Raw genomic sequence first — 26,982 nt, 5'->3', positions numbered from 1 at the left:
CCAGTCTGGGAAGATCCCACATGCCGCGGAGTGGCTGGGCCCGTGAGCCATGGCCGCTGAGCCTGCGTGTCCAGAGCCTGTGCTCCGCACCGGGAGAGGCCACAGCAGTGAGAGGCCCGGGTACCGAAAAAATATATTAAAAAATAAATTTTAAAAAAGTATTAGACTCAGCAAGAGATGAATGGGGGAAACCCACAGCTCTGCTGTTCTGGGGTTGTGGTCCTAGATGCAGCCAGGAGTGGAACAGTCAGAAATCTGACAGGAAGAACCTGAAAATGAGACAGCTACAGAATGGCTAGATAAGCTCTCCAAACATCCTTGGCTTACTGGGAAACATACATGTATACATGTGTGGGAAAAAATCTGAGACAGCTTACCATAAAGTGAAAACCAAGGTAGATTTGAAATCTGACTGAACTTTGAATGCACTCCCCAAACCACACACAGATCCATCAGCAGAGGATGAAAGTTTAAATCATTAACTGACCAGTAAACTATGCAGACACATGGGAAGGCTCTATGAAGACAGGTTAAAAGGTAAAAATCAGAATTAAAAGGGACTTCCCTGGCAGTCCAGTGGTTAAGACTCTGCGCTTCCAATGCAGGGGACATGGGTTTGATCCCTGGTCGGGGAACTAAGATCCCACATGCTACAAGGCATGGCCAAAAGAAATTTTAAAAAAAAATCAGAATTAAAAAACTGAGCAGACATCAACAATCACGCAATGTGGGGGAGACAGATTACACAATTTAGGTCCAGGCAAGTTATTTTAAAAATTACAGCAATAGGGCTTCCCTGGTAGCGCAGTGGTTGAGAGTCCACCTGCCAATGCAGGGGACACGGGTTCGAGCCCTGGTCTGGGAAGATCCCACATGCCGCGGAGCAACTGGGCCCGTGAGCCACAACTACTGAGCCTGCACGTCTGGAGCCTGTGCTCCACAACAAGAGAGGCCACGATAGTGAGAGGCCCGCACACCGCGATGAAGAGGGGCCCCCGCTTGCCGCAACTAGAGAAAGCCCTCGCACAGAAAAGAGGACCCGACACAGCCAAAAATAAATAAAGAATTATTAAAAAAAAAAAAAAATTACAACAATATTGTTGAGAAGGGAATCAAAACCCAGAGTTGTTGCAATACATTAATCTAAAATGTCCAGTTTTCAACAAAAACATTGTAAGACATCATAAAAAACAACAACAACAAAAAACCCCACTGAAGTCTGACATATACTCAGGGGAAAATAGTAGTCAATAGAAACTGACTCTGAATAGGTTTAGATGTTGCATACAGCAGACAAAGATTTCAAAGAAGCTCTTTAAATATGTTCAACAAGTTAAAAGAAATTATTGTTCAAGGAATTAAAGAAAAATGTGATGACAATGACTTACCAAGTGGGGAATGTCTGTGGAGAAATAGACAGTTTTAAAAAGAACCAAATGGAAATTCTAGAGATTTGAGATGGCACAAGAAAGAATCTGTGAACTTAAACTACAGCAATAGAAATAATCTCATCTGGAGAAAATAGAGAAAATATTTTTGAAGAAAAATAAACAGACACTCAGAGACCTGTGGCACAACACCAAATGTACCAACATACATATAATGAGATTTCTGGAAAGGGAGGAAAGGAAAAATGGAGAGGAAAAAATATTTGAAGAAAATATGGCCCCAAACTGCCTAAATTTCATGGAAAAAAAACCTTAATTTATAGAAGAAGCTCAATAAACCCCAATTAAGACTAAAAAAAAGAGATCCACACCCAGACTCATTGTAGTCAATAAAAGATGTGCAAGACCTGTATACTGAAAGCTACAAAACATTACATACAGAAATCAAAGAAGACCTAATAAATGGAAAGACATACCACATCCATGGATTCGAAGACTCAGTATTGTTAATATGGCAATTATCCCCAGATTGACCTATATATTCAATGCACTCTCTATCAAAATCCCAGCAAGGTTTTTCATACAATTAGACAAGCTGATCCTAAAATGTATATGGAAAGGCAAAGAACCTAGAATAGCCAAAAATTTTTGAAGAACAACAAAGCTGAAAGAGTTACTCTACCTAATTTCAAAATATACTAAAAACTATAGCCATCAAGACTGTATGGTATTGGTTTGTTTTCTGGTAGCATCTTTAGAATTTTCTATATATAGTATCATGCCATCTGCAGACAATGACAGTTTTACTTCTTCCTTTCCAATTTGGATTCCTTTTATTTCTTCTTTAATTGCTGTGGCTAGGATTTCCAAAACTATGGTGAATAAAAGTGGCAAGAGTGGGCATCCTTGTCTTGTTCTTGATCTTAGAGGGAATGCTTTTAGCATTTCACCATTGAGTATGATGTTAGTTGTGGGTTTGTCATATATGGTCTTTATTATATTGAGGTATGTTTCCTCTATGACCACTTTCTGGAGAGTCCTTATTGTAAATTGATGTTGAATTTTATCAAAAGCTTTTTCTGCATCTATTGAGATGATCATATTGTTTTTATTCTTCAATTTGTTACTGTGGTGTATCACATTGATTGATTTGTGGATACTGAAAAATCCTTGCATTCCTGGGATAAATCCCACTTGGTCATGGTGTATAACCCTCTTAATGTATTGCTGGATTCTGTTTGCTAGTACTTTGTTGAGGATTTTTGTATCTATGTTCATCAGTGATACTGGCCTGTAATTTTCTTTTTTTGTGATATCTTCATCTGGTTTTGGTATTAGGGTGATGGAGCCTCACAGAGTGAGTTTGGAAGTGTTCCTTCCTCTGCAAGTTCCTGGAATAGTTTCAGAAGGACAGGTGTTAACTCTTCTTTAAATGTTTGGTAGAATTCACCTGTGAAGCCATCTGGTCCTGTACTTTGGTTTGTTGGGAGTTTTAAAATTACTGATTCAATTTCAGTACAGTAATTCAGATTTTCTATTTCTTTTTGGTTCAGTCTTGGGAGATTGTACCTTTCTAAGAATTTGTCCATTTCTTCTACGTTGTCCATTTTATTGGTGTATAGCTGCTTGTAGTAGTCTCTTATGATCCTTTGTATTTCTGCTGTGCTGGTTGTTTAAAAATAGCACAGAGATCAATGGAGCACAATACAGAGTCCAAAAAAAAAACCCAACTTATATTTATGACCAACTGATTTATTTACACAAAATTTCTAGAAAAGGCAAACCTACACAGACAGAAATCATAACCAACATTTCCTGAGTGTGGGGCTGGAGGTGAGAACTGACTGCAAATGGGCACGGGAGGAGGACTCTTTGGAGTGAAGGAAGTATCCTAAAATTAGATGTGGGGCTTGTATAAATTTACAAAAATCTTTGAACTGCGTGCTTACACTGTGAGAATTTTATGCTATGTAAATTAAACATCAATAAAGCTTTTTAAAAAATGAGAAAAAAACTTTTCCAAACCACACATTGGGAAAATTCAACATATACTGCTAAATAACTCCTATATCAAAGAAGAAATCATAATCATCTAAAATCCTTATAACTGAATAGTAATGTACATACCACATAGCAAAACTTCAGTGCTGCAACTAAGGTACTACATAAAGGGACACTTAAAGCTTTAGGGACTTCCCTCGTGGTCCAGTGGTAAAGAATCCGCCTTCCAATGCAGGGGACACGGGTTCGATACCTGGTTGGGGAACTAAGAGCCCACATGCCGCAGGGCAACTAAGCCCACGCGCCACAACTACCGAGCCAGTACACCTCAACTAGAGAGCCCACGTGCTGCAAATACAGAGCCCACGTGCTCTGGAGCCCACCTGCCACAGCTAGAGAGAGAAACACGCACGCCACAACTAGAGAGAAGCCTGTGCGCCACAACGGAAAATCCCACATGCCTCAACAAAGATCCCGCATGCCACAACTAAGACCTGATGCAGCCAAAAATAATAAATAAATAAAATAAAAATAATAAAGCTTTAAAACTTTTAGGTTCAGCCATATGGAAGAGCAAATATTTGACCTAGAATATTCAGCCTAATAATAAAGAAGAAAGGCTGAATGTTATACATTAAACGTCCACCTTTATAAAGGTTAAAAGAATATTACATGACCCATAGAAAGCGGAAGAAAAGAAATAAAGATAAGCACAAAAATTAATGAAAATAAAATAAAATCAGAAAAAAAGAGGACCAACAAGGCCAAAATCTAGATCTTTGAAAAAACCACAAAACCCTGGTAAGATTGATGAGAAAAGGAGAGAAGGCACAAATATAAATAATATTATGAGTTAAAAAATAATACTTTAGGGACTTCCCTGATGGTCCAGTGGGTAAGAATCCACACTCCCAATGCAGGGGGCCTGGGTTTGATCCCTGGTCAGACAACTAGATCCCGCATGCCACAACTAAGAGTCCACATGCCACAACTAAGAAGTCCACATGCTGCAACTAAAAGATTCCACATGCCGCAAGGAAGATCCCACACGCCACAACTAAGACCTGGCACAGCCTAAATAAATATTTTTTAAAAGTAATACTTTAAACAATGTTATGCTCTCAATTTTAATACTTAAACAAAATGGATAAATTCCTAGAAAATTCTAACTAACCCAAACTGACTAACTAAATAAGAATAGTCCTTTAAACAGTAAAAGAATTTAATCAGTAATTAAATTTTTTTCAAAAATAAAACACCAGAACTCAGAACAAGTGAGTCAACCATAATTACCAGCAATTATTTAAGTATTATATAAATATCTTCATAAAGAATCCAAAAAGAGAGAACATACCCCAACTCAGTGTATGAGGATAATAATCATTTTGATGCCTAAATTAAGTAAGTATAGTACAAGAAATGCCAGTATCATAAATGTGGACATTCCAAATTATTAGCACACCAAATCTATCAAGAATAGTATAAACAAAAAATTTAATTAATTTTAAAAAAGAATAGTATAAACAGAATTCCACATAACCGAGGTGAGTTTAACTAAGGCAGGGGTCCCCTACCCCTGGGCCACAGGCTTGTGCCAGTCCGTGGCCTGTTAGGAACCGGGCTGCACAGCAGGAGGTGAGCGGCGGGTGAGCGAGCCAAGCTTCATCTGTATTTACAGCCGCTCCGCATCACTCACATTACCGCCTGAGCTCCGCCTCCTGTCAGATCAGCGGCGGCATTAGATTCTCATAGGAGCGCAAACCCTACCGTGAACTGCGCATGCTGAGGGATCTAGTCTGCGTGCTCCTTATGAGAATCTAATGCCTGATGATCTGAGGTGGAGCTGAGGCGGTGATGCTAGCGCTGGGGAGCGGCTGCAAATACAGATTAGCAGAGAGGTTTACCTGCACAGAGACCATAATAAATCAATTGCTTGCAGACTCATATCAAAACCCTATCATGAATGGCAAGTGAAAACAAGCTCAGGGCTCCCACTGATTCTGCATTATTGTCAGTTGTATAATAGTTTCATTATATATTACAATGTGATAACAATAGAAATAAAGTGCACAATAAATGTAATGCACTTGAATCATCCCGAAACCATTCCCCCCACTGCTTCCGGTCCATGGAAAAACTGTCTTCCACAAAACCAGTGGTCCCTGGTGCCAAAAAGTTTGGGGACCACTGATCTAAGGAATTCAGGGTGGTTTAATATTAGAAGTTTCTTAATGTAATTCACCATATTAATTGATTAAAGGATTAAAAAATACCCCATGATTATCTCAATAGAGCTGAAGAAACACTGTTAAAAACTCTTAAGTCTGGACATAGAAGGAAACTTAACCTGATAAAGGTTATCTACCTCTACAGCAAACATCATTACTACAGAAAAACATTTCCTTTAAAATCAGCAGTGATTTCCCCCACTATCACCACTTTTATTCCATATTTAGTAGAGCTTCTACCAGGTACAGAAACACGAGAAACAGATGCAGAAGACATATGACTTAGAAAGGTAATAACAAAACATTCACTATTCACAGATGATGTCATTATATTAAAAAAGAATTTATAATCCACTGGAATTAAGAGAGTCTAGTAAAGTGGCCAGATATAAAAGCAATATACCAAAATCTATTTCATTTCTATATACTATCAGTAGTTAGAAAATGTAATTTTAAAAGTAACAGATGTCACACCCAGAAGGATGACTTATCAAAAAGTTAGACAAGTGTTGATGAGGTTGTGAAGAAATTAGAACTCTCATACATTGCTAGTAAGAATATAAAATGGTGCAGCTGCTTTGGAATACATTTTGTCAGTTTTTCAAAAATTTAAACATATAAATTACCTTACGACTCAGCAATTCCACTCCTAGGTAGATACCCAAGAGAAATGAAAACATATGTCCACACAAAAACCTGTATTTGAATGTTCACAGTAGCATTATTCATAATAGCAAAAAAAAAGAATACTATTAAATGTCCATCAACTGATAAATGGGTAAACAAAATGTGATATATTCATACAATGAAATATCATCCAGCCATAAAAAGGAATGAAGTACTGATACCTGCTACAATCTTATGCTAAGTGAAATAAGCCAGACACAAAAGCCCACATACTGTGTAATTCCATTTATATGATGCCATGTCCAGAATAGGCAAATTATAGAGACAGAAAGCAAAGCAATGGTTAGAAATAAACTATAAACAATGAAATTAAACTATAAATCAATAACAGAAAGATAGCTGGAAAATTTAAAAATACATGGAGATTAAATTGGATAATAGTATTGGACGAGTGTTAAATTTCCTGATCTTGATAAATGTACTGTTGTTATATAAAAGAATGCCCTTGTTCTTAAGCAGTACACACTGAAGTATTTAAGGATATAGGGGCACAATGTCAGCCATTCACTCTTAAATGATTCAGAAAAATTTATACACATACACATACAAATGATAGTGCAGTGTGACAAAAAGTAAACAATTGGTGAATCTGAATAAAGGGTATTTGACAATTCTTGGTAACAAAAGATAATGGAAGTCAACAAATACAATAATACCAAAATGATTAGGTAGCTAAAAACAAATCTAACAAAAGATTGCAGGCCTTTTATAGAAAAAAATCTGGAAACATTTAAAAAAGACATTAAAGAATATCTAAGTAAACAAAATGGTACAGTTTATGCCTCAATAGGAGGACTCAGTTATCAGAAAGATGTCAATCTATATTCCCTAACACCATATACAAAAAATAAACTCAAAATGGATTCGAGACCTAAATGTAAGACTGGACACTATAAAACTCTTAGAGGAAAACATGGGAAGAACACTCTGACATAAATCACAGCAAGATCTTTTTTGATCCACCTCCTAGAGTAATGGAAATAAAAACAAAAATAAACAAATGGGACCTAATAAAACTTCAAAGGTTTTGCACAGCAAAGGAAACCATAAACAAGACGAAAAGACAACCCTCAGAATGGGAGAAAATACTGCAAATGAATCAACGGACAAAGGATTAATCTCCAAAATATATAAACAGCTCATGCAGCTCAATATTAAAGGAACAAACAACCCAATCCAAAAATGGGCAGAAGACCTAAATAGACATTTCTCCAAAGAAGACATACAGATGGCCAAGAAGCACATGAAAAGATGCTCAACATCACTAATTATTAGAGAAATGCAAATCAAAACTACAATGAGAAAAAAAAAAAAAAAAAAAAAACTACAATGAGGTATCACCTCACACCAGTTAGAATGGGCATCCGCAGAAAATCTACAAACAACAAATGCTGGAGAGGATGTGGAGAAAAGGGAACCCTCTTGCATTGTTGGTGGGAATGTAAATTGATACAGCCACTATGAAGAACAATATGGAGGTTCCTTAAAAAACTAAAAATAGAATTACCATATGATCTAGCAATCCCACTACTGGGCATATACCCAGAGAAAACTGTAATTCAGAAAGACACATGCACCCCAATGTTCACTGCAGCACTGTTTACAACAGCCAGGTCATGGAAGCAACCTAAATGCCCATCAACAGACGAATGGATAAAGAAGTTGTGGAACATATATACAATGGAATATTACTCAGCCATAAAAAGGAACGAAATTGAGTCATTTGTTGAGACGTGGAGGGATTTAGAGACTGTCATACAGAGTGAAGTAAGTCAGAAAGAGAGAAACAAACATCGTATATTAACGCATGTATGTGGAACCTAGAAAAATGGTACAGATGAACCGTTCTGCAGGGCAGAAGTTGAGACACAGATGTAGAGAACAAATGTATGGACACCAAGGGGGGAAAACCGTGGTGGGGTGGGGATGGTGGTGTACTGAATTGGGTGATTGGGATTGACATGTATAAACTGATGTGTATAAAATTGATGACTGATAAGAACCTGCAGTACAAACAAACAAAAAAAACAACTAATACTAAAAAAAAAAAAGTTCCTCCAGAGATAAAACTATCAAGTTGGATGTGTCTTCCAGATTTTTCCTCTATAAAAATGATCATATATTATCATCATTTCCATAAACAGAATCACACAGACTGTTCTGAATTACTATTTCATGTGATATCAGGGACTTCCTTCCATGCAAGGGTGCGTTTCTACTGTTGTTGGGTTTTTTTTTAATAAATTTATTTATTTTAAAAAAGAAAGAAAGATGTCAATTCTATCTGAAAAACTGAAAAGCACCAGGTTACGATAAACCCTAACACGAGTGTTAAGACAATGAAAAAGCTCATTCTAAAAGACCTAAGAATAGCCAAGACACTCCTATGGAAGAAAACAATGTTGGAGAAGTTGCCATCCAGAAATCAAGGTTTATTCTAAAGCTATGGTAATTGATCAGTGTTGTATTTGTGCAAGAATATTCTAAGTGACCAGTGGAACAAAACAGAAAACCCAGACATCTACTTCTGGGCTCTCTGTCCTATTCACTTTGAAAATCTCTGGTTATTTTGAATAGCCCTATACCAATACCACACTGGACTAGTATTGTTCATAAATTGGGTGGTAGATTTACAAGTGTTCATTTCATTATTGTATTCTATAACTTATATGTTATATATATATATATATATATTTTATATACAGCTAGTACTACTTCAATTATTTTTTTAAAAAGCGCATTGGGCTTCCCTGGTGGCCCAGTGGTTGAGAGTCCGCCTGCCAATGCAGGGGACGCGGGTTCGTGCCCCGGTCCGGGAAGATCCCACATGCCGCGGAGCGGCTGGGCCCGTAAGCCATGACCGCTGGGCCTGCACGTCCGGAGCCTGTGCTCTGCAATGCGAGAGGCCACAGCAGTGAGAGGCCCGCGTACCGCAAAATAAATAAATAAATAAATAAAGCTCAGAAATGTGGCTGGCCTCTAGGAGCCTTGATCCAGGAATCTGGATGCCATTAGACATATTTCATTTCTATTTCCTATTCCTATTCTCTCTGTATGTTGACTTTACTTTCTCAGGCTGCCTGTCCTCATAAATCTGGAACTATGGCTGCAGACTGATTTGAATTTATAGCTAAACAGTCATGTGACTAGGGTGAAACAGATTCTTCTCTGGAAGCTTCAGTTTAAAAATGCTGGATAAACATACTGCATGAGAATATGCCATTCTTGAAAATATTGGTGTGTGGAAGAAAGTTTCATATTTACAGCCAACATTACAGCCATACTGGAAATAAGTGAAGAATATTATTAATAATCTTTGATTTAACATTTTTATTATTAAAACATTATAACAATAGTGCAGAATATTTGAAAAATAGATGGGTAAATATATAATCCCACTATCATTAAATAAGTTACAAACGATTTTATATGTTTCCTTTCGGTCTTCTCTACGTAATTGTATATAGCTGTCATAATAGCCTGCATTCTATTTCATGTACTTATTTTTCACTTAAGATATTAAAGGTATTTCTCTATTGCTAAAATAAAATAAAATTAAAATGCTGGATAAGTATTCCAATTGGCTAGCTTTATACCAAATATAGTCACCTCTAGACCAATCAGCACAACCAGGAGAATGGAATTCTGTGAATGGAACAGTTGGGTCATTTACCCACCTGCAGCTAAGGGTAAAATGTCTATTACTTGAAAAGCTAGGGAAGAATGTGGGGCACACAAAATATTCAGCTACCACATGTGACACCTGTAACTCTGAGACAGGCTGATGAGAAGAGATGCTGCTGTTACAGTAGCTTTTCTATGGATAAACCTTAAAATGATCTGTCCTTTAATAGTACCTGAAGTGTTCTTATATTTTCCTATCTTTTCTGTAGCAAAGAACCACTTTATGTTCAGGAATTAGCAGGGAATTTAGGGGAGTGCATGAATTAAAAATCTGTTTTATTTTCATATTCAACATCCTTCAAGACTTTAGCATCATTAAAAATTTAATTTAAATTATTCACAGCTTACAACATAAGAAAGATAGACCTCGGCATTTACCTCTTTCGCCCTTGACAATTTTACTTTGACAGTTTTACTTTGTAAAAGCTATAAATACTGGTGGCGCAGTGGTTAAGAATCCACCTGCCAATGCAGGGGACATGGGTTCGAGCCCTGGTCCAGGAAGATCCCACATGCCGCGGAGCAACTAAGCCTGTTCGCCACAACTACTGAGCCTGCACTCTAGAGTCTGCGAACCACAACTACTGAGCCCGCGTGCCACAACTACTGAAGCCCACGCACCTAGGACCGTGCTCTGCAACAAGAGAAGCCACCACAGTGAGAAGCCTGCACACCACAATGAAGAGCATCTCCACTCGCTGCAACTAGAGGCAGCCCGTGTGCAGGAACAAAGACCCAATGCAGCCAAAAATAAAATATAAATAAATAAATACCCTTTTTTTTTTTTTTAAAGAAAAGCTATAGATCCTGCTGTGAGACCTCTAAGAAATACAAGACAGCAAAGGTAACAAAAGTAACCTGAAATTCCTACTATCTAGAGATAACTGTCATTAAGATTTGGTGAACCTTCTTTCACAGTCCTTCTAGGCATAGATACATACATACATACATACATGGATACAATTTTACATAATTGTTCAATCAGGCACTATGGAAAGAAAACTTGTTCATCAGGAACACTTTATATTGCTGTCAAAATGTCTGCTCTCCAAAATAATTTATTGGTATTTTTTTGTTAATAGGTAATATTACAAAAAAATTACACGAAGCAGAAGTGCATTATATTTCTCGAAGTTTTTGTAATTCTGACAAGAGTTATGGGGATATAATCCCTCACACTTCATTTTGTGCAGGTGATGAAGATGGAGTTGTTGATACTTGCAAGGTAAGACCAAATAATTTTCCTTAGAAATACTTTCTAAAGACAGAACGGAACTTGAACAAGTCCTTTGATCACTTTCTGGTGAAGTCTTAATTCTCAAGTCTAAATTGTTTTTCTCCTTTTTTAACTATTCCAACAATCCAAATCGTCTTGCTTGCCTGATTCCTTGGTTTCTACAACCATGGTCAACCTTAATCAAAATTTGCCTTGAATCTTTTTTTCCATTACCACTTTTATTGAGATACAATTTACATATATACAATTCACCCATTTAAAGTGTACAACCCAGTGAGGTTTTAGTATATTTATAGAATAGTGCAACCATCACCATAATCTAATTTTTAGATTACTTTTGTCACCCCTGCCCCTAAAAACTACTCATTAGGGGTCACTCCCCATTCTCCTCTCACCTACCCCTAGCCCTAGGCAACCACTAATATCTAGAGATTTGCCTATTCTGGAAATCTCATATGCATGGAATCATTCAATTTGTGGTCTTTTGTGACTGGCTTCTTTTACTTAGCATGTTTTCAAGGTTCATCTCTATTACAGCATGCATTGATATATTGCCAAATAATATACCATGGTGTGGATATGCCACATTTTATTCATCCATTCATTCATTGATGGACATTTGAGCTATTTCTACTTTTTGGCTTTTATGAATAACGTGGCTATAAACATTTGTGTACATGTTTTTATGTGTAGGTTTTTTTGTTTTTGTTTTTTGCGGTACGCGGGCCTCTCACTGTTGTGGCCTCTCCTGTTGCGGAGCACAGGCTCCGGACGTGCAGGTTCAGCGGCCATGGCTCACGGGCCCAGCCGCTCCGTGGCATGTGGGGTCTTCCCCGTCCGGGGCACGAACCCGTGTCCCCTGCATCGGAAGGCGGACTCTCAACCACTGCGCCACCAGGAAAGCCCACGTGTAGGTATGTTTTTATTTCTCTTGGAAATTTCACCTAGGGGTAGAACTGCTGAGTCAATGTTTAACATTTTGAAGTACTGCCAAACTGTATTCCCAAGTGGCTGCGCCGTTTTACATTTTTACCCAGCAATGTATGAGAGTTCTGTTTTTGTCTGGTTTTTTTGGAGTATAGTTGATTTACAATGCTGTGTTAGTTTCAGGTGTACAGCAAAGTGAATCAGTATACATATACATATATCCACTCTTTTTTTTTTTTTTAGGTTATTTTCCCATATAGGCCATTACAGAGTATAGAGTTCCCAGTGCTATACAGCAGGTTCTCATCAGTTACCTATTTTATATATAGTAGTGTGTATATGGCAATCCCAATCTCCCAATTTATCTCTTCCCACCTTATCCCCTGGTAACCATAAGTTTGTTTTCTACATCTGTGACTCTACTTCTGTTTTGTAAATAAGTTCATTTGTGCCTTTTTTTTTTAGATTCCACATATAAGCGATATCCTATGACATTTGTCTTTCTGTGTCTGACTTACTTCACTCAGCATGACAATCTCTAGGTCCATCCATGTTGCTGCAAATAGCATTATTTTGTCCTTTTTTATGGCTGAGTAATATTCCGTTGTATGTATGTGCCACATCTTCTTTATCCATTCATCTGTCAATGGACACTTAGGTTGCTTCCATGTCCTGGCTATTGTAAATAGTGCATCAATGAACATTGGGGTGCATGTATCTTTTCAAATTATGGTTTTCTCTAGATATATGCCCAGGAGTGGGATTGGTGGGTCATAGGGTAGTTCTATTTTTAGTTTTTTAAGGAACCTCCATACTGTTCTGCATAGTGGCTGTACCAATTACATTCCCACCAACAGTGTAGGAGGGTTCCTTTTTCTCTACACCCTCTCCAGAATTTATTGTTTGTAGATTTTTTTGACGATGGCCATTCTGACCAGTGTGAGGTGATACCTCATTGTAGTTCTGATTTGCATTTCTCTAGTAATTAGTGATGTTGAGCATCTTTTCATGTGCTTTTTGGCCATCTCAACAATGTATAAGAGTTCTAATTTCTCCACATCCTTTACAGCATTTCTTACAATCTTTTTTAATTGAAATATAGTTGATTTACAATATTGTATTAGTTTCAGGTATACAGTAAATTGATTCAGTTATATACATATTTTTTCAGTTATATATATTTTCTACGTCTGTGAGTCGTGTTTGTTTTGTATATAGATTTATTTGTATTATTTTTTTAGATTCCACATATAAGTGATAACATATATATTTGTCTTTCTCTATCGAGTTACTTCACTTAGTATGATATTCTCTAGGTCCATCCATGTTGCTGCAAATGGCAATATTTCATTCTTTTTTATGGCTGAGTAACATTCCATAGTACATATATATACCACATCTTCTTAAACCAACCATCTCTTGAGGGACACTTGGGTTGTTTCCATGTCTTGTCTATTGTAAATAGTACTGCTATGAACATTGGGGTGCATATATCTTTTTGAATTAGAGTTTCGATTATAGCCATCCTTGTGGGTATCTCAAGGTATCTCATGGTGCTTTTAATTTGTATTTACTTAATGACTAATGATGTTGAGCATCTCTGCATGTGCTTATTAGTCTTTTGTATATCTTCTTTGGAGAAATGTCTATTCGGATCCTTTGCCCATTTTTATATTGAGTTATTTATCTTTTTATTATGGAGGCACAAACATTCTTTGCATATTCCGGATACAAGTCCTTTACCACATGTATGGTTAGCAAATATTTTCTCCCATTCTGTGGACTGTCTTTTCACTTTCCTGATGTCATCATTTGTAGCACAAAAGCCTTTGATTTTTATGGAGTCCAATTTATCTATCTTTTGTTTTGTCCCTTGTGCTTTTTGAATCTTTCTTTATTCCTCTTTTCTTCACTGCTTCTAAATCTACCAGCACATCACTCCCAAACAGTGTCCCATGCTCTGATCTTTTCCTACTCATTCTGATTTCTGCAATCCAGGGTCTATCTTTCCTGTGTCCTTTTCCTTAAAAATCGTGCTGAATGAAAGAATCCAATCTACATACTTTCACTTATGAATTGTATTCATAAGTGAAACATTCTTACCTTCAAAAATAATTATTCAATGCTTACCTTATGTAGAGAATTTGAAAACACCTTAGAAACACAGTCCTTATACTTTAGGCACTGAAACAGTTATCTCAGTGTCCTTACTGTTTTGAATGATTAACAGTCCTCAGTAAAGGTGTTTCGGTGCATTAACAGTCTTGTATAAACCATGATAGAGATTTGATATTTGTAATACTATTAAGAGGACTAGCCATTGATTCCTGTTATCCTGCACCAGCCAATGTCAACACTTAGAAAGATGCCATCTCTTGCAAGATGCCAATTTACTCCTGTCCTCTAGTTAGCAAACGACACACACACACATCCCTAAATGAATCCTTTATATATCTTAGTTCTACCTTTCCCACACAGCATTAACAGAAGTATTCTAATAGACAATATTTGCAGTATTTTTCACACTTCCTAAATTATATTTCTCCTGAGTAACTGCACTAAAAAGTTCAAACAATTTGATTTATAGTATTCTGGTTCAAAACTATGCAGGTGGGAAGTTTATCCACCAGCTATACGGTGCCTCTAAACACCAGGCCAGACTGAATACCTCCTGTTTTAGTCTGAATATAAAACTGAAAATCTATGGCTCTTTATAAGTTGGAGGTATTTTGAAAATATATATATAAATGTATGATTAATGTAATTAATTTATTTCAGCTTTACTGTTGTTTAAGGACTAATGGAAGTAACTAATACTATTTTGGGATTTTTTAACAGGGTGACAGTGGTGGACCATTAATGTGCTACTTACCAGAACATGAACGATATTTTGTAATGGGAATTACCAGTTACGGATATGGCTGTGGTCGAAAAAATTTTCCTGGTGTCTATAGTGGGCCATCCTTCTACCAAAAGTGGCTGACAGATCACTTCTACCAGGCAAGCAATGAAGGCATATTTAATATAAATATTCTACTTGGACAGGTCCTTGTAGCCTTAGGTTCTGTTGTCTTACTAGCAGCTCCATAAAGAAATTCTGAAGAATCTTTATTTTGCCTCGTGTCCCTTTCCATGTTCTACATAATGAAAATCATTTATTCTTTTGACAAGTAATTGCCCATTTTAGAGTCCTCATGTGGACATTTTTGGAATAAAAGGATTGTGACATATTAGATAAGTGATTATAAATTTGGCACTGAATCACATGCTTCCTTGATGTATCTTGTTGTACTTTATAATCATACTTTTTCATTTGGAATACCTTCCTAGAGTTTGTATAAAATATTCAGTTAAATATATACTTTATGTATATAAATGTCAAAATAAAGAGTTAATCATTTTAAAAATGTTCTTTTGTTAAATTAATCAAACCTTAGTTATAAGTTAGATTTTATTTTATTCAAAAACATTTGTTTGTATGATATATATTTTTTTGAATCATCATCTTGTTTCTGGTTCTCAAAGGATATTTGAAGAAGTATTTGCCTATTTTTCAAATTCTAATTAAAACTATTTAATATTAATACTTCCTTTCCTGTGCCAAGAGAGAATTGTGGTGCAAACACCTCCAAATAATTTACTTTTTATTTAGAAATGCATACTGTGACTTTTTTTTGCAACGTTATAACCTATTTTCTGAACATTATTTTCTTGAAGCCCATGCTACAGGTCTGTATTCCTTGGGCCCTGGAATTGACTGTGAGGAGAGGTGACAGAAGAGCATGCTGGGAAAGGAGGGATGCCAACCTGGGATTAACTTTACGATGACTAATCTTTAATATGGATTATATAAAACAAAAGAAAAAATTGACTGGTTTAGTATCTACTATTAATCAACTCACATCTCCTTTAAACTTTGGAGAACCCATGCAGTAAGGGAGAAATAATTATTTTCTCATCCTTTTTTACATTCAACCAGCTAAAATCATGTATTTTTGTTGTTGTTTTGTTTTGTTTTGCTTGGCTTTAACCTAATTTCAGGATTTAACTGAAAGCATGAGTTTTCCATCAATTAATTCCCTTGGGGATCATTACTGGTTTAACATTCAAGGGGTAGAAAACTGATTTTTTTTTTTTTTTGGCGGTACGCGGGCCTTTCACTGCTGTGGCCTCTCCCGTTGCGGAGCACAGGTTCCGGACGCGCAGGCTCAGCGGCCATGGCTCACGGGCCCAGCCGCTCCGCGGCATGTGGGATCTTCTCGGACGGGGCACGAACCCGTGTCCCCTGCATCGGCAGGCAGACTCTCAACCATTGAGCCACCAGGGAAGCCCTAGAAAACTGATTTTTATAGACTTATGAGCAACACTGAGGGGATACTGACTGTTCTTTCTTGAAGGAGACCCTAGTTTATCCACCAACAAGGTCTTATAAGGAATTAGTTGGTGATGCTTTCATAGCAATCAGTATAATACATTAGTCATTTCCTGTTTATTCTACCTGACTATCATTCAGATTCACTTGATAAGTCCTGGATATTAGTTGATATTAAGAAACTCTTCTAAAAAAAAAGAAACTCTTCTAAAATGTATCGACAGCACTGGAGGAAAAACCCTTGCTTTTCATTTCAAAGGTATGTCCGTCCTACTTACTGCTTGGGTCTGCCTTTGTAATCAGGCAGGAGCTACTGTCTGTAACCTCTTACCTTTTCCCCCAGCTTAGTTCACTTATTTCAGCCAACCAGAATTCAGTTATGTAACATTTCTCTCCACCACAAGAGATAAGACTTTGGAATCTAAGGTAGACTTTGTTTCAAATTTCTTTCTGTTAACTTGGTCACTGTAAGAGTTTGGACAATTATTAATACCTCCTTGGCACCACTGTTGTGAATGATTCATTAAGTTGATTATATGAAATTCTTGATATATTGAAGGTGTTCAATAACTGGTTACTGTTTTTACTGTTATTATTATCCCATCCATGATTCATACGACCCTTTTCATTATATAGATCATTATGTATTAGATAAATACCCTATTTCTTTCATCTGAAAAACTTACTAGAACAAAGGACTCATTCTACTTATAAACTCAAATTTTAAATTATATTATTTTTTAACATAAAAGAAGCAGAGTCACAGAGAGAACTTAGTGGTTACCGGTTGGTGGGGGTGGGGGGTGGAATATAGAGGTGGGGAGTGGGAGATACAAACTACTGGGTGTAAGATAGGTTCAAGGATATATTGTACAACACAGGGATATAGCCAATATTTCATAATAACTGTAAATGGAAAGTTACCTTTAAAAATTGTATAAAAATAGGGGAATTCCCTGGCAATCCAGTGGTTAGGACTTGGTGCTGTCACTGCCATAGCCTGGGTTCAATCCCTGGTGGAGGAACTAAGATCCCACAAGCCATGCAGAGTGGATGAAATGAAATGAAATGAAATGAAATGTCTAAAAAATTTTTTTTAATTTAAGTATATTATTTTAAATGTTAATTTATTTTATTTTTCTAATTCTCCAAATAGTACATCCGCATATTAAACTTTTGAAGTACAGAAAATAAGCAGAAAGAAAATCATCCATAGCCCTACTATAGCTACCATAGCTACCATAAGTCCTGCCTATTTCACTTAGTATAATGAGGATTTTTACAAACTCTTCTTAAGCATTATTTTATCCCAGCTATTTTTAAATTTTTCAATCCTACAGAAAAGGTGAAAGATGAGTACTATGATTGCCCACTTTTATTCCCCAAATATTAACGTCTTGCCCTGTTTGCACATTTTCTCTCTTTCTCTCCACACATACATTTTTTTTTTTTTTGGTTTAACAATCTGAAAGTAAATTGCTAACATCATGTTACTTTATCCCTAATACTGCAACATGTATCTCCTAAGAACAAGAATCACAATACCATTATCACACCAATGAATTTTAACAATGATTTAATAATACCATCTAATATAGGGTCTCTATTCCAATGTGCCTGTCTCAAAAATGTTTTTATAGTCCCTCCCCTACTCCAGGATATAATCCAAATTCCACGCCTTGCATTGTTTTTCATGTCTCTACAATGTCCTTTAATCTAAAATAGTCTCCTCTGTCCTTATTTTTTTTCTTTTTTGTCTTTCCAAACAGTGATAGAGAGTCCAAGTCAACTGTCTTATAGAATCTGCTGCATTCTGAATTTATCAGAACTCCTCATGATAAGAGTCAGATTAAAGGTTTTTCACAAGGATACTACATAGGTAACATGTTTCCTACTGTATTCCATCAAAATGCACAATGTCAGTTTGTCCCATTATAGGTGATACTCTGTTTGATTATCTGTCACTTTTATCTTGAACAAAGTGATATTCACCATATTTTTCTATTGTAAAGATACTCTTTCCCCTTCATAATAAGTAACCTTTGAGAGGATACTTGGAACCCATACAAATATCCTGTTCCTCAACAAATTTATACCCAATGGTTTTAAAAATCCATTGATGATCCTTGCTTAAGTCAACTATTTCACTGAGGGTTTCAAAATGCTGATCTGATTTTTCATTCTTTTTACATTTATTACCTAGCATTTTTCTGCAAAAAAGAGCTTTCTTCCTCTCTCTTCTCCTTTTTTCAACATCACAATGGATATGATATATAGCTTATATGTATGACTTGTGCTTTTTATGTCCTAAAAATTTTTGCCTAAAAGAACGTCATACGGATTTTCTATTTTTTTTTAGAAGTTTTAAGTTTTTGCTTTTACGTTTAGGTCTGTGATCAATTCTGAGTTAACTTTTGTATAAACGAGCTAAAGGTTGCAGTTTATTTTTCTATGTAAGGATATTCAGTTGTTTCCGTCATTGTTTAAAAGTCCAGCATTTTCTTCATCAAATTACCTTGGCAGTTTTGTTAAAAATCAATTGACCAAATATGGTGGGTGTATTTCTGGACTCTATTCTATTTCCCTGATTGATATATTTATCTTTACACAAAAAACACACTGTCTTCATAACTGTAACATTTTAATAACATAGTTTAAGTCCTCTGGCTTTATTTTTCTTTTTCAAAATTGTTTTTGGCTACTCTAGATCCTTCGTATTTTAATAGAAATTTTAGAAACAGCTTTTAATTTTTACATAAAGCCTACTGGGATTTTTATTAGAATTGAATTAAATTTAGAGATTGATTTGGGAAGAACTGACATCTTAATCATATTGAACCTTCTGATTCATGAACATGGTGTATCACTCCATTTATAAAGTCTTTAATTTCCCTCAGAAATCTTTTGTAGTTTTTATTGTATACACATTTTTATTAAATTTATCTCCAAATATTTAATGGTTTTAGTGCTATTTAAATGACGTTTATTTAAATTTCAATTTCCAATTGTTCCAATCAACACCATTAGTCATATGTCTACCTTGTATCCCATGACCTTGCTAATAAACTCACTAAATAATTTTAGTAGCTTTTCTGTAAATTCCTTAGGATTTTCCACATATATAATCGTGTCTGTGAATAAGAATTGCTTTATTTTTTCCTTCTACATGACTTTTATTTCTTTTTCTTGCTTTTTGTACTGTCTAGGACTTCCGGTACAATGTTGACTAGAAGTTGTAAGAGTGGAGAGCTTTGCCTTATCCCAATCTTAGTAGGAAATACAACTATTTAAAAAAAAAGAGCAGGTGTTTATTAGGAATGTGGAGAACCACTGTGTACTGTTAGTAAAAATGTAAAATGGTGCAACTGCTATGGAAAACCGTAGGGTGAAAAATTAAAAACGAATTACCATATGATTCAGCAATTCTAATTCTAGGTATACAACTGAAAGAACTGGAAGCAGGCTCTTGAAGAGATATTTGCAGTCATGCTCATGGCAGCATTACTCACAATAGCCAAAATGCAAAAGCAACCCAAGTGTCCATCAATAGATGAATGGATAAACAAAATGTGGTATACACATACAATGGAACATTTTTCAGCCTTAAAAATGAAAGATATCGTGTCACATGATTCAACATGGATGAACCTTGAGGACATTATGTAAAGAGAAATAAGCCAGTCACAAAAGGACAAATATTGTATGATTCCAATTCTCTGAGGTATCTAGAGTGGTTAAATTCATAGAGACAAAAAGAATGGTAGTTGTCAGGTGCTGGGGAAAGGGGGAGAAATGGAGAATTACTGTTTAACTGGTACAGAGTTTTCCATGAGTAAAAGAGTCTGTGGATGGATGGTGGTGATGGTAGCACAACAGTGTGCACGTACTTAATGTCACTGAACTGCATACTGAAAAATGGTTGACTGTGAATTTCATTTTTTGTATATTTTACCACAATTTAACATATTAAAAATATTGGGGGGCTGTGATTATCAGACTAGGTAAAAAGCAAGAACCAACTGAAGTTGTCTACAAGATGCATTTAAAATATAAAGATACAAATAGGTTAAAATTTAAAGTTGGAAAGAGGAAAGATTGAAGCGGGGGCAGAGTCAAGATGGCGGAGTAGGAGGACATGGAGTTCGCATCTCCTCACAACTAGGGCAACTACCAGACGATGGTGGGTGACCTCGACACCCAGGGGGACAGAAGGAACCCCCGAGAGACCGGGTAGGACATGGAGGGGAGCAAGGGGGGAGGAGAAATGGAGGCGGGACAGGACCCATGTCCCTGAGGGGAAGCTGGGGAAGGGGAGGGATTCCCATGCCTGGAGAGGCCCATTCACCGTGAGGGGATCAACAGGGAGAGACCCTCGGGAGTTCTGAGGATTGGAGGGGAACATGGCTAGCGTTTTCACCGCCCACTTGGATGCCTGGGAGCCTGCTGAGGTCCCAGGCCTGATCCTTCACACTCTGAGGCTGGAGGCACTCTGGGGCCCCATTTGGCCACACTAAGCCTAAGCCCTGCCCCCACCACCCAGGGCCTTTTCCGGCTGCATGGGTCCTGAACATAGGCCCCATCCCCCGCCTAAACCCTACCCCCCAGAGCCAAGGCTTTTTCTGGCCTTTCTTTTTTGTTATTGCGGTCCTGTTTTACCTTCCAGTTGTTGTTTCATTTATATTTTTATGTTTTCTAATATATCTGTTAGTTTTCTAATTTTTTCTAAATTATTTATTTATTTATTTGGCTGTGCCACGTCTTAGTTGCAACACGTGGGATCTTCATTGTGGCGCACAGGATTCTCTCTAGTTGTAGAGCATGGGCTCCAGAGTGCGTGGGCTTAGTAGTTTTGGTGCGAGGGCTCCGGATCGCATGGGTTCAGTAGTTGCAGCATGTGGGCTCTCATGTTGTGGTACACGGGCTCTACATCACGTGGGCTTAGTTGCCCCAAGGTGTGTAGGATCTTAGTTCCCAGACCAGGAATTGAACCTGCATCCCCTGCATTGGAAGGCAGATTCCTAACCACTGGACCACCAGGGAAGTCCCTATTTTATTTTTTATTCTTTGCTACTCTTCTGCTCCTTTTTTTCTTTTTTTTTTTTTTTTGCCATGCTGTGCAGCTTGCAGGATCTTGGTTCACGGGCCAGGGGTTGGGCCTGAGCTCCTGTGGTGGGAGCACCAAGTCTGAACCACTGGACTAACAGAGAACCTCAGACCCCAGGGAATATTAATCGGAGTGAGGTCTCCCAGAGGTCCTCATCTCGGCACCAAGACCTGGCTCTACCCAACTGCCTGCAAACTCCAGTGCTGGAAGCCTCAGGCCAAACAACCAGTATGATAGGAACACAGTCCCACCCATCAAAAAAAATAAGATGACAGAAAAATATGTTACAGACGAAGAAGCAAGGTAAAAACCTACAAGACCAAATAAATGAAGAGGAAATAGGCAACCTACCTGAAAAAGAATTCAGAGTAATGAGAGTAAAGATGATCCAAAATTTCTAGAAACAGAATGGAGGCATGGATCGAGAAAATACAAGAAATGTTTAACAAAGACCTAGAAGAACTAAAGAACAAACAAACAGAGATGAACGACATAATAACTGAAATGAAAAATACACTAGAAGGAAGCAATAGCAGAATAATTGAGGCAGAAGAACGAATAAGTGAGCTGGAAGATAGAATGGTGGAAAAAACTGCCGAGAAGTAGAATAAAGAATGAAAACAATTGAGGACAGTCTCAGAGACCTCTGGGACAACACTAAACACACCAACATTCAAATTATAGGGGTCCCAGAGGAAGAAGAGAAAAAGAAAGGGTCTGAGAAAATATTTGAAGAGATTATAGTCAAAAACTTCCCTACCATAGGAAAGGAAATAGCCACCCAAGTCCAGAAAGTGCAGAGTCCTATAGAGGATAAACCCTAGGAGAAACACACCACGACACATATTAATCAAACTAACAAAAATTAAATTCAAAGAAAAAATATTAGAAGCAGCATGGAAAAAGCAAAAAAAATAATATACAAGGGAATCCCCATAAGGTTATAAGCTGATTTTTCAGCAGAAACTCTGCAGGCCAGAAGGGAGTGGCAGGATATATTTAAAGTGATGAAAGGGAAAACCTACAACCAAGATTACTCTACCCAGCAGGGATCTCATTCAGATTTGACAGAGAAATCAAAAGCTTTACAGACAAGCAAAAGCTAAGAGAATTCAGCACCACAAAATCTGCTTTACAACAAATGCTAAAGGAGCATCTCTAGGTGGGAAACACAAGAGAAGAAAAAGACCCACAAAAACAAACCCTAAACAATTAAGAAAATGGTAATAGGAACATACATATCGATAATTACCTTAAATGTGAATGGATTAAATGCTCCAACCAAAAGACACAGGCTTGCTGAAGGGATACATAAACAAGACCCATATATATGCTGTCTACAAGAGACCCACTTCAGGACACATACAGACTGAAAGTGAGGGGATGGAAAAATATATTCCATGTAAAAGGAAATCAAAAGAAAGCTGGAGTAGCAATACTCATATCAGATAAAATAGACTTTAAGATAAAGACTGGGGCTTCCCTGGTGGCGCAGTGGTTGAGAGTCCGCCTGCCGATGCAGAGGACACGGGTTCGTGCCCCGGTCTGGGAGGATCCCACATGCCGCGGAGCGGCTGGGCCCGTGAGCCATGGCCGCTGAGCCTGCGCGTCCGGAGCCTGTCCTCCGCAAGGGGAGAGGCCACAACAGTGAGAGGCCCGCGTAACGCATAAAAAAAAAAAAAAAAAAAAAAAAGATAAAGACTGTTACAAGCAATAAGGAAGGACACTAAATAATGATCAAGGGATCAATCCAAGAAGAAGATATAACAATTTTAAACAGTTACGCACCCAACACAGGAGCATCTCAATACATAAGGGAAATCAATGGTAACAATAATAGTGGGGGACTTTAACGCCCCACTTACACCAATGGACAGATCATCCATACAGAATAAGGAAACACAGCTTTAAATGATACAATAGACCAGATAGACTTAATTGATATTTACAGGACATTCCACCCGAAAGCAGCAGAATACACTTTCGTCTCAAGTGCACATGGAACATTTTCCAGGAAAGATCACATCTTGGGTCACAAATCAAGCCTCAGAAAATTTAAGAAAATTGATCATATCAAGCATCTTTTGTGACCACAACACTATGAGATTGGAAATCAATTACAGGAAAAGAACTGTAAAAAACACAAACAGGGGCTTCCCTGGTGGCGCAGTGCTTGAGAGTCCGCCTGCCAATGCAGGGGACGAGGGTTCGTGCCCCGGTCTGGGAGGATCCCACATACCGCAGAGCAGCTGGGCCCGTGAGCCATGGCTGCTGAGCCTGCGTGTCCGGAACCTGTGCTCCGCAATGGGAGAGGCCACAACAGTGAGAGGCCCGCATAACACAAGAAAAAAAAAAAAAACACAAACGCATGGAGGCTAAGCAGTGTGCTGCTAAATAACCAAGAGATCACTGAAGAAATCAAAGAGGAAATCAAAAAATACAAAGAAAGAAATGACAATGAAAACATGATGACCCAAAACCTATGGGATGCAGCAAAAGCAGTTCTAAGAGGGAAGTTTATAGCAATTCAATCCTACCTCAAGAAACAAGAAAAATCTCAAATAAACAATCTAACCTTACACCTAAAGGAACTAGAGAAAGAAAAACAAACAAAACCCAAAGATAGCAGAAGGAAAGAAACCATAAATATCCGAGCAGAAATAAATGGAACAGAAACAAAGAAAACAATAGCAAAGATCAGTAAAACTAAAAGTTGATTCTTTGAGAAGATGAACGAAATTGATAAAACTTTAGCTGGACTCATCAAGAAAAAAAAGGGAGAGGATGCAAATCCACAAAATTAGAAATGAAACAGGAGAAATTACCACTAACACCACAGAAATACAAAGGAACACAGGAGAATACTACAAGCAACTATATGCCAATAAACTGGACAACCTGGAAGAAGTGGACAAATTCTTGGAAAGGTACAATTTTCCAAGACTTAACCAGGAAGAATTAGAAAATATAAACAGACCAATCACAAGTAATGAAATTGAAACTGTAATGTAAAATCTTCCAACAAACAGAAGTCCAGGACCAGATGGCTTCACAGGCAAATTCTATCAAACATTTAGAGAAGAGCTAACACCTATCCTTCCCAAACTCTTCCCAAAAACTGCAGAGGGAGGAACCCTCCCAAATTCATTCTACAAGGCCACCATCACCCTGATACCAAAAACCAGACAAAAATACTACAAAAAAAGTAAATTACAGACCAATATCACTGATGAACATAGATGCAAAAATCCTCAACAAAATACTAGCAAATAGAATCAACAACACACTAAAAGGATCATACGCCCTGATCAAGTGGGATTTACCCCAGGAATGCAAGGATTCTTCAATATATGCAAATCAATGTGATACACGATTTTACCAAATTAAAGAATAAAAACCATATGTTCATCTCAATAGGTGCAGAAAAAGCTTTTGACAAAATTCAACACCTATTTATGATAAAAACTCTCCAGAAAATGGGCATAGAGGGAACCTACCTCAACATAATAGAGGCCATAGATGACAAGCCTACAGCAAAAATCATTCTCAATGGTGAAAAACTAAAAGCATTTCCACAAAGACCAGGAACAAAACAAGGATGTCCACTCTCGCCTCAATTATTCAACACAGTTTTGGAAGTCCTAGCCACAGCAATCAGAGAAGAAAAAGGAATCCAAATTGGAAAAGAAGTAAAACTGTCACTGTCTGCAGACGACATGATGCTATACACAGAAAATCCTAAAAATGCCACCAGAAAACTACTAGATCTAATCAATGAATTTGGTAAAGTTTCAGATACAAAATTAATGCACAGAAATCTCTTGCATTCCTATAACAATGAAAGATCAGAAAGGGAAATTAAGGAAAAAGTCTCATTTACTATTGCAACAAAAAGAATAAAATACATAGGAATAAACCTACCTAAGGAGGCAAAGGACCTGTACTCAGAAAACTATAAAACACTAATGAAAGAAATCAAAGATGACATAAACAGATGGAGAAATAGACCATATTCTTGGATTGGAAGAATTGACATTGTGAAAATGACTAAACTACCCAAAGCAATCTACAGATTCAATGCAATCCCTATCAAATTACCACTGACATTCTTCACAGAATCAGAAGAAAAAATTTTACAATTTGTATGGAAACACAAAAGACCCCGAATAGCCAAAGCAATCTTGAGAAAGAAAAATGAAGCTGGAGGAATGAGGCTCCACAACTTCAAACTATACTACAAAGCTACAGTAATCAAGACAATATGGTACTGGCACAAAAACAGAAATATAGATCAATGGTACAGGATAGAAAGCCCTGAGATAAACCCACACACCTATGGTCACCTAATCTATGACAAAGGAGGCAAGAATATACAATGGAGAAAGGACAGCCTCTTCAATATATGGTGCTGGGAAAACTGGACGGCTACATGTAAAAGAATTAAATTAGAACACTCCCTAACACCATACACAAAAATAAACTCAAAATATATTAAAGAACTAAATGTAAGACCAGACAGTATAAAACTCTTAGATGAAAACATAGGAAAAACACGCTGTGACATAAACCACAGCAAGATCTTTTCTGACCCATCTCCTAGAGTAATGAAAATAAAAACAAAAATAAACAAATGGGACCTAATTAAACTTAAGCTTTTGCACAGCAAAGGAAACTATAAACAAGACAAAAAGACAACTCTCAGAATGGGAGAAAATATTTGCAAACAAATCAATGGACAAAGGATTAATCTCCAAAATATACAAGCAGCTCAATATCAAAAAAACAAACAACCCAATCAAAAAATGGATGGAAGACCTAAATAGACATCTCTCCAAAGAAAACAGACAGGTGGCCAAGAGGCACATGTAAAGATGCTCAACGTCACTAATTATTAGAGAGATGCAAAACAAAACTACAGTGAGGTAATACCTCACACCAATCAGAATGGCCGTAATCAATCTACAAACAATAAATGCTGGAGAGGGCGTGGAAAAAAAGGGAACCCTCTTGCACTGTTGGTGGGAATGTAAATTGATAAAGCCACTATGGAGAACAGTATGGAGGTTCCTCAAAATACTAAAATAGAACTACCATATGACCCAGCAAGCCCACTACTGGGCATATACCCTGAGAAAACCATAATTCAAAAGGACACATGTACCCCAATGTTCATTGCAGCTCTATTTACAATAGCCAGCACATGGAAACAACCTAAGTGTCCATCAACAGATGAATGGATAAAGAAGCTGTGGTATATATATACAATGGAATATTACTCAGCCATAAAAAGGAACAAAATTGGGTCATTTGTAGAGATGTGGATGGACCCAGAGACTGTCATACAGAGTGAAGTA

At 37.2% G+C, this 26,982-nt stretch overlaps 1 protein-coding gene across 1 annotated transcript in view; it reads left to right on the top strand.

Moving 5' to 3' along the window:
• The window catches only part of TMPRSS12 (transmembrane serine protease 12), a 38,709-nt gene extending 23,467 nt beyond the window's left edge, over window positions 1-15,242 (top strand). Inside the window, exons 4-5 of the mRNA XM_065888173.1 lie at window positions 11,071-11,213; window positions 14,991-15,242. Of these exons, the coding sequence (XP_065744245.1) occupies window positions 11,071-11,213; window positions 14,991-15,242 (395 nt within the window). The remainder of the gene's footprint in view (window positions 1-11,070; window positions 11,214-14,990) is intronic.
• Window positions 15,243-26,982: the final 11,740 nt, after the last annotated feature.

This window comes from Phocoena phocoena, chromosome 11 (genome assembly GCF_963924675.1).
Source record: "Phocoena phocoena chromosome 11, mPhoPho1.1, whole genome shotgun sequence".
Taxonomy (NCBI): domain Eukaryota; kingdom Metazoa; phylum Chordata; class Mammalia; order Artiodactyla; family Phocoenidae; genus Phocoena; species Phocoena phocoena.
The sequence above is the reverse complement of the archived record's forward strand: the minus strand, read 5'-3'. Positions and strand labels throughout refer to the sequence as shown.